Source organism: Physcomitrium patens, chromosome 2, assembly GCF_059467195.1.
Source record: "Physcomitrium patens ecotype Gransden chromosome 2, ASM5946719v1, whole genome shotgun sequence".
Classification (NCBI taxonomy): domain Eukaryota; kingdom Viridiplantae; phylum Streptophyta; class Bryopsida; order Funariales; family Funariaceae; genus Physcomitrium; species Physcomitrium patens.
The window spans coordinates 25846591-25858017 of record NC_143411.1 but is presented as its reverse complement, the minus strand read 5'-3'; the positions used below and the strand labels follow the sequence as shown (position 1 = coordinate 25858017).

General features: G+C 40.9%; 2 protein-coding genes across 8 annotated transcripts; one reads left to right on the top strand and one right to left on the bottom strand.

The window, feature by feature from the left end:
* Positions 1–495: 495 nt before the first annotated feature.
* Positions 496–4012, bottom strand: LOC112293559 (uncharacterized). Of its 5 annotated transcripts, none has more exons than XM_024543161.3 (8): positions 3701–4012; positions 3247–3582; positions 2839–2968; positions 2490–2635; positions 2122–2260; positions 1795–1906; positions 1403–1553; positions 496–1208 (listed from the first exon to the last, which is right to left on the bottom strand). In XM_024543161.3, the coding sequence occupies exons 2-8, from the start codon at positions 3436–3438 to the stop codon at positions 750–752; spliced, it is 1329 nt and encodes a 442-aa protein (XP_024398929.1). In that variant the 5' UTR covers positions 3439–3582; positions 3701–4012; the 3' UTR covers positions 496–749. The 5 variants fall into 5 exon arrangements, with proteins under 5 accessions (XP_024398929.1, XP_090104547.1, XP_024398890.1 ...); XM_090248421.1 differs by having other exon boundaries at positions 3892–4011; XM_024543122.3 differs by having other exon boundaries at positions 2839–2980; positions 3701–3971.
* A 2432-nt stretch (positions 4013–6444) lies between these two features.
* Positions 6445–10792, top strand: LOC112272836 (nucleotide pyrophosphatase/phosphodiesterase). Of its 3 annotated transcripts, none has more exons than XM_024501001.3 (13): positions 6445–6678; positions 6879–7089; positions 7232–7326; positions 7478–7559; positions 7744–7866; positions 8139–8231; positions 8313–8445; positions 8567–8648; positions 8849–8981; positions 9140–9345; positions 9486–9611; positions 9734–10043; positions 10146–10792. In XM_024501001.3, the coding sequence occupies exons 2-13, from the start codon at positions 6895–6897 to the stop codon at positions 10455–10457; spliced, it is 1890 nt and encodes a 629-aa protein (XP_024356769.1). In that variant the 5' UTR covers positions 6445–6678; positions 6879–6894; the 3' UTR covers positions 10458–10792. The 3 variants fall into 3 exon arrangements, with proteins under 3 accessions (XP_024356769.1, XP_024356761.1, XP_024356751.1); XM_024500993.3 differs by having other exon boundaries at positions 6545–6683; XM_024500983.3 differs by lacking the exon at positions 6445–6678 and having other exon boundaries at positions 6727–7089.
* Positions 10793–11427: the final 635 nt, after the last annotated feature.

The following is an 11427-nucleotide window of genomic DNA, read 5'->3' as shown; positions in this document are numbered from 1 at the left end:
TGCTGCAGTTAGTCAATTCAGGGACCTACGCATTAACGTTTCTAAGATTTGTTTGTATACTTGAGAAACAAGCTGAGATGGATAACCGCAATGAATTTGAAAATGGTCAAGAGACTAGCTTAACAGACACTTCAATTTCATTTTGACTTAAAATTACTGATGATGGTACAGCCTACGTTCAAGAACTATGATTCCAGCATATGTCCCATGAGTTATTTATTTTCAATTCCAGTGGACCTAGAGAAGTGGGTGATGGTATCAATAAATACAAATTGTTACAAAGAATCATTCTCAAAGTCATCCAACCTAAGGCTGGCGTTACGTCATCGTGAGGATTCAAGGCCTCAAGGCAACAGAAGGAATAAGTTTGTTATCCTTCAGATGCCCTAATCTTCGTGCATTTCTACTACAGGTAGTGGTAATTTACCCACAAAAGTGGGCAACGTAGATAATCTTGGATTGACAGTGTCGCATAGACTGGTTTGCTAGAAGGGATCTCAAAATACTGCATTTGATTTCAAGTACGATGGTATCCTACACGTTGGTGGGGCAAATACTGGAGTAAACCATGTCATTCCCACATAAGCTCTACTTGGGTATACCCAATAACATAAAGACGTTCGGTATGATTAGTAACCGAAGGGGTAATTTCACTTCGTAAAGCTTGACCAAGCAATTAAACCCTGTGATGGGCACATCGACAGCTCTAACTATCCAGCACATTGGCTTAGTCAGAAGAGAGGACACAGCTACTTCTTCTTCGGTCTCCTCTTCCTCTTCGGTTTGTGTGGCTCTACGGGACCATCAGACACCGAGCTCTTGGCCATCTCATAGCTTGTTGTGCTGCTTGAAGGGCCACTTCTTGAAGGCCCAGCCCGAGCATTGCCATGGTCATCAGTAGCACTGGAATTGGTCTGATGCCGTGCCTTCTTGGCTGTGGCTGGCAAAGCGGGCGTACGAGGGTTCTTCTTCTTCATGCCCATATGGTATATCTTGCTAGCTGTTTCTGACAAAGCTTTTTCTGACAAAGCAGGGGGCTGGATATTTTGTTTCTTCTTACCGGCATTGTAAGTGCTGTTGCCTGCCCCCGAAGAACTGGATGGCCGGTTGTATTTGTTGTTCTTGTCAGCATTGTATGTGCTCTTTGAAGATGAAAATTTAGAGTACATAGGTGGAGGTGGCATCAGCGTCTTCGCAAATTTCTGTTTCTGCAGAAATACAACATTTAAAATGAACATAACATATTTCCACTATTGAAGTTAAACACTATGCAGCCGACAAGAGGTACACTTTCCAGATTACTAACTTCACAGATGAGAGAAACATACTTTTCACATGGACAGCTCAAAGCTGAGGAAATCCAGGAATTTGAAATAAATAAATAAATAAATAAATAAATAACCTGGTCCTTCACAGCCTGTTTATTTGGTTTAAAAGCCCTGTCAGGCATTTTATGTGAAACTGACTCCGCAATCGCTGGCAGCGGGGCTAAAGGCAGTTGAGGAGCACTTAGAGCCAATGCTTTCAACGTATCATCTTTCTCTTCACGGGCCCTGTGCATGCAGCGGGCTATCTTAGTATTTCAATACACGTGAAGCAAACCAAGTTGCTCGACCAAACCTCAAGGTCAGAATCAGAGAAGGTAGGTTGCTCAATGCTAACTGTACCTAACTGCAATCTGATTTGTGTGAACAATGTCTACACAATACTTGAAGGACTCAGGTTTTTTGAAACATTCGGTATGATCAGCTCATTCGAAGGCCACAGAACAAAGCTGAAACAGAGGAATCGTACCTGGGACTCTTATCTGTCCATTCATCATCCGCATCAGCATCGTCACTGGATGAACCTGCCATGAAAAAATCGTCTTCACTCATGTCTCCAACGTCATCCTCACTGCCTGTTTCTGCAGGTAAATAATCAGGTCCCAATCAATTCGTGAGTTACCGGCACATATTAAAACATAATACCTTTCCGCCCACTTGTGGTCACTTGTTAACTTCCCGTCTGATGTCTCCATATCTTCAGCTATAGGTACAGGTTTGAAGCAACTACATTACATTACTAAAACTCAGATGACTGTTCATAGGTCAAAGTGTAGGGACGTGCAGCTCATCTAACCTTCCAGTTCATGTCCAGCAGCTGCTGCAGCAAGCAGATTGGCTTTTATCCTTTCACGAAGCTCGTTACGCTTCGCTTTGACGTCCGGATCATCCATGCCCATGTATAGAGATATGTACTTCTCGGTTTTTGGAAAAAACTGAAAATCCACAAAACCGACCCATGAAGTTAACATCTACGAAGCTTCGGAAGAAAACCACACGCCGTGAACATCTTACAATGCGCATGACGTTGAATGACCATGACAAAAGGATTGGTGCCAAATTAACAGATGGCCATCGCAAGACACTGTAAAAGTTTTGGGCTAACTGAGGATATGAGAGTAGATTGTTTTGAGGAACAGAAAAAGATGAAGGTAAGGCACGTACTCGTATATACTCAAGATCTTCTTTGAGCTGATGGAGCTGATCAGCAAGAGTCGTCAACTGTGTTTCATTGTCTTCCGAAGGATTGTCCAACAATGCCCTTTGTTGCTTCTCAAACCGTCTGATTCTTCGCTCAATCTTTCTTCTCTCTGATCAGAAATGTAATTTTCATGAGTACCAGACGGTCCTGACTTGAAACCATTCCAATTTCTAATACAAGCCAAAAGCAATACAGCTGCTTTTCAGAGACCCTGGCATCGCAACGTGTTGCATCAGGGCTACAATTGGTAATCTATGTCATGCTTCAACTGTTCGGTAAACTATTCTGGCAGGCATCGCAATGTGGAGTTACCAAAAAACTTCACCCTTCGATAGCGGAGAGCCATCTTGCGTTCGAGCTCAGCCGTTGCATGTGCATTCGACTGAAGTTTGAGCTCTTCTAGTCGCTTCAGCTGCGCTTCTTTAACCGCAGGAGGTAATTCCTGCAAAACGCACTGTGTGGGGCTTAAACAGACAAGGCGGGTCTGTAAATATCAAGGATTTCAAATATCGAACTGTAGCAGTCTAGACGTCACAGTGCACATGACAATGAAAATTCCCCTACAAGAATTATGACAATCAGTTTCAGAAAATAGGCTGGACGAATGTCACTAAACGTCACTTCAGCTTCAATTATGAACTCAGGCAATGTAGATTATCAGTACCATCAGTGCACCTTAAACCCTACACCATGCAAAACGGTAATTCAAAATCATCGCACCTTTTTCAGAAGACGTTCTATTGAACGGATCTGGTTCTTCGTCGACACAAGCTTCGACTTCTTCTTCTCGTTTTCTTTCCGAACGCCGCCCGAAACTTTTCCAAAGCCTCGACCACGTCCTGCCCCACCACCACCTCCTCTGCCCAGAGCCGCTCTCCCCATCTTTTTCTTCCCATAACCTCCGTGCGCCATATTGAATCCCTACCTCCTCTACACTACCCAAAACCCTAATCTATTAGATTCATCGCCGACCGGCCGCTATGGTCGTCCCCTCACCTCCCATTGCTCTAACTCGCACACAACATCCCTAATTCCGTCAAAAACCCCCGAAAAACCCTGCAGACAACAACATCCAGCAACGCTTATCACAATCTACTAGCAAACAAATCCAACTCCCGCAATTCAAAACCTTCACTCAAAAGCTAAACAAACACCAAACCACTAAAAATCTCACCGTCACACACGCAATCGTTACCACTGCTCACTCATAATACGAGTTCCCTCCACAGCTCAAGGTCAGCTCAAAAGCGGCCTTCATCGCCAGCTTAATTCCGGGATATGGCTCTACACATGTTGCAATCTCTCCAAAGCTGCAGCAAACAGGTCGTTCACGAGAAACCCAACTTAGTTCGTTAGAGAATTTACAAGGATTGGTCGAACGAAATCTTGCAGCGTGTAAAAATTACGCCAGAAGTGCAGGCTCTGCGAATTGGAGCTCATGGAAAGTCTCTCAGTACATCAGCGCTCCAAGTTACACTGACGGGCCGTCCTGGAGTTTGACCTAAAAGTAAAAGGTTGATGGTATGAAGGCAAACAAGCTGCGGGGTCACGGCATTACATCGGTTTTAAGTTGATGTTGTAGCTGACCCTTAGACCGAAAGAAGCCCCTATAACCGAAAGATTGGCATTCATTGCACAAGGTGGCTGTTAGGCAACCATTTCTATTTTATTTTATTTTATTTTATCTTATCTTATTTTATTTATTTTTGTTAAGCAGAAGGGGTTGAAACTCCTATTTTGACTAATGAGAAATTCCATATATCATAAAATACTATTTTATGGCTTGGTCTCTGAATAAATTACACATATCTTAAGGGGTGGGATGTTGTTTTATTCCTTGATAAATTTATTATCCAACCCAAGTTTATAGTCTCTAACCAAAAATATATATAATTTATTTTATTTTTATTTTTTATTTTTTGGTAATGTGGTTCATTATAAGGTTTTATAATGATTCAAGGTAATGCCTTCCTTCAAGAGACTTTTCTGTAGTTTGTAAGTTTAAACCTTTGGCTCTATCTACTTTTCATAATTCCACATCTCTCGTCTAAATATCTTGTAATTTGCAATTGTAGCTTTTTTTCTTCAAGAATTATTATAAGAACATTTTCTTTTTTACTTTGATTTTTAAATAAAAAATAAAATAAAGTTGGATTTTAAAGGCCCTTCTCTTCACATTTCAAAGTGATGATTACTTTTCGAAAGTGATATTTAAAGGTGAAACAACAATATTATATTCGATCATTTCACTTGTATGTGACAGTACAAACATAGCTTGATTTTGATATGCTTAAACTTTTGTATGTTACTTAATAAAAGAGAACTTTTTTTTACAATAAACCTAATGAAAAGAAAAGATCAGTGTCATTTTGGTTTCACTTATAGTGATTTTCAGTGATAATTGTTTTGGCTCTTGGTAAAAAGGTTTTTGAATTTTGTGAATTTACTTTTTAGTTGTAATATCAACTAGTCTTGTATGCTTGTTTGTATTTTTACAAATCAAAATTTGTTTCTGCTTGATTCACAATTTATTTATTCCTTTTTGTTCAGTTTCTTTCAGATAATGTATTGTGAGCTAAATAATACAGTAAGGTTTTTATTATTCAAATTGAGTCATTTGTAGCATACTGATTATATATATATATATATATAATTGGAATTTAATGATATTAAATCACATTAGATATAATTCATAAAGTAATTAATGAACCCATTTGAGTTCAAATAATCTTTGTTTAAATATATATTGTAGTACTTTTCTAAAATTACGATGCAAAAAAAAAAAAAACACGGTAATTATTTTATAGATGACGTAAATTGTGCATTGTTTGATTAAATCTAACAAAACGTTGATAATAATGGATCTTAAGCTAAAAAACTTTATATTTTCTATATTTTTTATCAAGGGATATCATAGTATATCATTATCATTATTTTATTCATTTATAAATGTGGTTTAGTAATTGTGTACACTGATATAATCATCAAAATCAATACACAAACAACAAAAATAAATAAACAACTCAAATCGATCCCATCCCATTATCAATAAAATATTTGTCTTTCAAATTTTTGGTCTCCTCATGGACCACCTCTCAATGTCCCTCCATGCTAACAACTACGGAGATAGACCACAAAGTCCTCCCACACAAATCATGTTGACAACACCCACTTCACTCATCCACAAGAGCAAAGTTGGCTAACCCAGATCACACAAAATCATTGTTTTTTCTTTTTCTTTTTCCAAGTGTTATTTATGTCTACGCTTCTTAGAACTTAACACCACATGAACATTAAACCAATCATTAATATTACACACACACACACACACACATATATATATATATATATATCAATAAATAGATAGAGGAGAATATTAAATTGACCCACCTTAGACCTTACCATCATGTACCACACATTGACCACCTTGTGCATTGATTCTACTCTAAAATTTCACTCTCCTTGATCATGGCACAAAAAAATAAAAAATAATAATTAATTAATTCAGCCACAAATTGCGAACACAGTAGGCATGCATAACATAATTCTGAAAGAAAAATAAATAAATAAATCCAAAAATACAAAATTGAGAAATTGGTGAAAGAGGATGACATTCTTCAGATCCGTGAGGAGTATATGACATGATGGAAAACAATGAGCGCAAAAATGGGTTGATTTAAGATATACTTGGGTCGATTCAAATATTCCCGTATATATAATCACTCACTTACTCACTTTTCTGACTTTTAAAAGCTGCGATGCATATGTCAGCGTGTCCACGTCAGCGGGGAAGTCCACGTGGCACGAGACCTACGAGAGGATTCGCCGCATTGTTCAGGAAACCGTTGTTCGGAGAAAGTGGGGGGGGGGGGATGAGAATGAAGCCAAGCAGCCCAGCATATGCTGTAGGATTGTGCTCTCCTCAACTCTCACTCACTTCCACTGCACCACACTTCAGCTCGTGTCTGTTCCTCCTTTTCCTTTTCTCCTAATTTATACGTCGCCGCACTACATATACCCATCTCACTCACACTGTATACTTTGTAAGCTGGCATCCATTGAAGTGTTTCATGTCTCTCAATTTTCACGCATATCCCTTTTGATGCCTGCGCTTCAGTTTTCGTGTCGTCTGCAGCTGAGTTGATGCTGTAGGTGAGGTGGGTTCACCCTTTCTTCCTCCCCCCCCCCCTGGCCTTTCTGAAGCCTTTTCACAGTCATGCCCTCTTTCTCCCTCTCTTCGTTGCATGGTTTGTGGAATCGTTGTTGTTGTTTAGCCCATAATTCAGTCTGCTGACGTTGAGTTTTGGTTTGTGGGGGATTACCCGTTGTATTATGGATTTGTTCTTGATCAGGTGTGTGTTAACTAAGATGGGTTGGTGGAAACTCTCATGTTTTGCGACGGTTTTGGTTTGTGTTCTTGCGATCTGCCGTGGCGGAGAAGCAAGCGTGGAGGTGAGGTATGACGAACACCAGCCGTTGTCAAGAGTTTCGCTCCACACAGCCAGAGTGATGCTGGACGAGTCCGTGTCCATTTCTGCTTCTCCTGAGATTCTTGGCCGCAAGGTTCTCACTCTTCCTTCATTTTATCCCCTTGCAATTCTATTTGTTGTTTGTTGTTTCGATTCGCACGTCAATCCTCGTGCGTCTGGAATCGGAAATAGGCACTGCATTGTCGCTATTTAATTTCGCTTTGGTGGCATGGCAGGGGGAAAGTGCGGAGTATGTGTTTGTGTCTTTTACGAGGTCGAAAGGGGCCAATGCAAGTGACTGGATTGGCGTCTTCTCGCCCGCAAAATTTAGGTTTTCCTTACAATTCCCCTCCTTAAAAAGAACCGAGTGATCTGGATAGGCTTGAGTTTATGTCTACAGTTGGTCGGTAAGGTTTGGAAGATGCGAGGTCGATGTTCAAAAATCAGGTCTCGATTAATAGTTGTGTGTCCGTTGATTGCAGCTCGAAAGAGTGTCTGAAGGATTTGAAGAACGGGACCACAAATCTCAATAATCCCCCTTATCTCTGCTCATCTCCAATCAAGGTTTGTCAACACCTGAATTACTAACTGAGTTGTTATGAAAAACCTTAACTGTAGTCCTCCAGATCAATTCGAAGTGTTTCCTATGGAAACACGAAGGCTGGACTTAAGCCCAAAAGAGTAGGTTTTGAGAGAGTAGTAACTGCAGATTCAACTGAATGATAACTATGTTCTCGTTTGTTTGCAGTTCAAGTATGCGAATTCTGGATCCAAAGATTACGTGAAAACTGGGAAGGGTTCCTTAACGTTTCGCCTCATCAAACAACGCGCAGATTTCGCATTCGGTTTCTTCTCCGGCAACCTTTCTGATGTGAGCTCAACACCCCACGCACGCTTGTCTGTTTTGAGTGAATGGTACCTAACGTTCAGTTGGTGTTGGTACTTCAATTCTGTTGTGATCATATTCACCAACGAAGTAGTCAGGGTGCTTCACCACTTGTCGATTTAAGGAAATATCACCCCTAATACCAACTATATATCATACGGGCATCATCAGAAATCAAGTAGCAATTTAGACACCTTTACTACTTTCAGTTTCCTTTTGGACCTTACGAGCAATGACACCTGTTTCGTTTCCTGCAGCCGGTGCTCCTGGCCGTTTCCAACACAATCACCTTCGCAGACTTGAAAGCTCCTGTATGGCCTCGTCTGGCGATGGGAAAAAATTGGAATGAGGTATATTCGGATCTCCAGCTTGATTTTTGAGGCAAATCTATTCCGCCAAAAGTTAGTGAAATTGTGTTTGATTACTGGCAGATGACAGTGACATGGACCAGCGGATATGGTTTGAATGATGCCGTCCCGGTAGTTATCTGGGGACCTGCATACAAAAAAGACCAGTTCACGTCAGCTGCAATCACGTTGACGTTTACCAGGAAAGACATGTGTGGTATGTAGTCTACTTCAGAACATTCTGATGTGCCACAGTACAGATGATGCGCACGAATCTGAACAAATATGAGACACTCTTAGCATTGGTGATGTCAATCTGCGATGTTATTTGAATCCAGGACCACCAGCAAGTTCAGTGGGATGGCGAGACCCTGGATTCATCCACACAGGATCCCTGAGTGCACTGTGGCCAAGTACCAAGTAAATTTGCTTCATCTCTTGATCCTACCTTTTCAGGAATTGTGGATTTTTATTCCAAGATGGAACAAGCACTCGGCTGGTTATTATTGTGAAAGTCTCTCAAGTCGTCGACAAATGTGCAAGCTATGCTTGGTAAATCAGTTCTTCGCTTACTAGGTGATTTGGATAAAATGGCAAGTAACTTGTGTGGCTTGTAACAGATATTACTACAAGGTCGGGCACCAATTCATGGACGGTAATTTCACTTTGGGTCCGGAGAAGAGTTTCACCTCGGCACCTGCACCAGGTCAAGACTCGTTGCAAAGGGTGATCATTTACGGTGACATGGGTAAGGTATGATGATTACTTGTACTCTCCGTTCAGAAAATGCTGGGAAGGCTTATGCAGGCAATCGTCTCCTCATGTTTGGGAGTAATTTAGTCAGCTCATTATGTATTGGGCAACCAATTCCTCACCTGAAATTTAAGAGACTGCATCTTTTTCTGCGCCAGGCTGAGCGAGATGGATCAAACGAGTACAACAATTACCAACCAGCAGCACTCAACACTACGGACCAGCTTCTGAAGGACCTTGACGACATTGACATCGTGTTTCATATTGGTGATATAACATATGCGAACGGTTACATTGCCCAATGGGATCAGTTCACCGAGCAAATTGAAGGCATTACCTCTCGTGTTCCATACATGATCGGAAGGTACACAAATTCCTCCTACAAGCATATGTCCTCAGGTTTGAGCTCTCTCGGCACTGATTAGACCTGTTCACCATGTGAAGATGCACTGCGTGAGAACTGACGCAGAGTTTCACATTGTGCATTCTGTTGTTCCATCTCAGTGGGAATCACGAGCGAGACTGGCCTGGTTCAGGATCTTTCTTCCAGAACCTCGACTCCGGTGGCGAGTGCGGCGTTCCTGCTGAAACTTACTTCCACATGCCTACAAGAAACAAGGACAAGTTCTGGTGGGTTTGATTGTCTCTGAGATCGACCTTCTGTAGTTGAAAATAAATCAAATAGTTTAGTAAATTTTGATTTGGTTCATAGGAAGGACTTTAAGGGGAGGATCCCTATGGAACACTTACAGGTATGCAGCTGACTGGGGCCAATTCCACTTTTGTATCGCCGACACGGAGCAAGACTGGCGAGTGGGGACGGAACAGTACAGGTTCATAGAGGACTGCTTAGCCTCGGTTAACCGGCAGAAGCAACCATGGTTAATCTTTCTAGCCCATCGGGTGTTGGGATACTCCTCGGGCTCATTCTACGCTACTGAAGGCACATTTGCTGAACCCGAATCTCGAGATCAGTTGCAAAAGCTGTGGCAGAAGTATAAGGTCGATATTGCGATGTACGGCCATGTGCACCAGTATGAACGAACATGCCCTGTCTACGAGGTACTCACTGCTGTCTCTCCTCAGTTTCATCTTTAGTTGCCGTTGCAATCTTCAGATGCGGTCGGAATTCTGATTGTTTTGAGTCCGTATCATTAACCGCAGAGCCAATGTGTGAGTTCCGAGAAGGATTACTACTCCGGCACATTCAACGCCACGATTCACATCGTGACCGGTGGTGGCGGAGCGAGCTTGGCCTCTTTCACCACCCTCAACACGACGTGGAGCACGGTGAAAGACTTCGACTTTGGATTCACGAAGCTAACCTCGTACAACAGCTCAAGCCTTTTGTTTGAGTACAAAAGAAGTAGAGATGGCGAAGTCTACGATAGGTTCTGGATCGAGAGGGAGTACATGGACGTGCTGGGGTGCGATGCAAGTCAGCAAAACTGCCCTGAAAGTCTCTTGGCACACTGATTTGTAAACACTAAACTCCTTCCAGACTCTGCATTACTCAGTTCTCCAAGTCCATAATCTCTGACACAATAATAACGTAGATCCCAGAAACCCACATCAAAGCCTGAAGGTGATTGGTTTGTTAATACACTTGTTAAATAGCAGTTGCACTTGTGCCACATCACAGTACCTTTGTGAGGCTATGTAGTTTAGTTTCTTCACTGGTGGTCTTACACAACTATCTACCGATTGCTTCCTGTCTAAGATGTCGAGCTGGATCAACTCATTGCATGCTATAATTTGCTGTCTCCTTGAAGATGATTCGAGGGTCAAATCAGATCTGGAAATTCTTAAAACATGATTGTTCAGGTGGGCTATTCTGTTGGATGTTGTCGAAAAAACTCTGAACTTTCCAGCTGTGTTCGTTTTAAAAAATGTGTTGAATGTGGGATGGTTGCTACCTCAGTGGGAGTGGGTTTGCAGAAATTTTCCTCCATTTTTTATTATTTATTTTTTATTGGAGGTAAATCCAATCATACACAGCAAGGTATTCTTATGAAATAGAAGATTAGAGATGTAACGTTCAAATATGTATTTGACGTTGGTACTTCAACTTATATATAAAATTCACAAACAGAAAATAAACAAAGTATTTCAGTTAAAGTAGTCGAGAGCTGAACATTGAAAATCCCATAAACTCAGGTACAATCATCTTCCTTCAAATATGTCTATTTTGTGAATCCAAAAAATTTGTTATCAATTGCAGATCATCTTCTCCTACTCATTGTGCCAAAAAACAAAATGTGAGTTTTAAAAAGAATAATATATATATATATATATATATATATATAGATACATACATACACACAATCACAAAAAGGTCAATCATGGTAATGAATGTATTTAATGTAAATAAAAAAAATATTGAATTTTAATGAATTTAATCATGCACACAAATCAATATACAGGTTTAAAAATAAATAAAACCCAC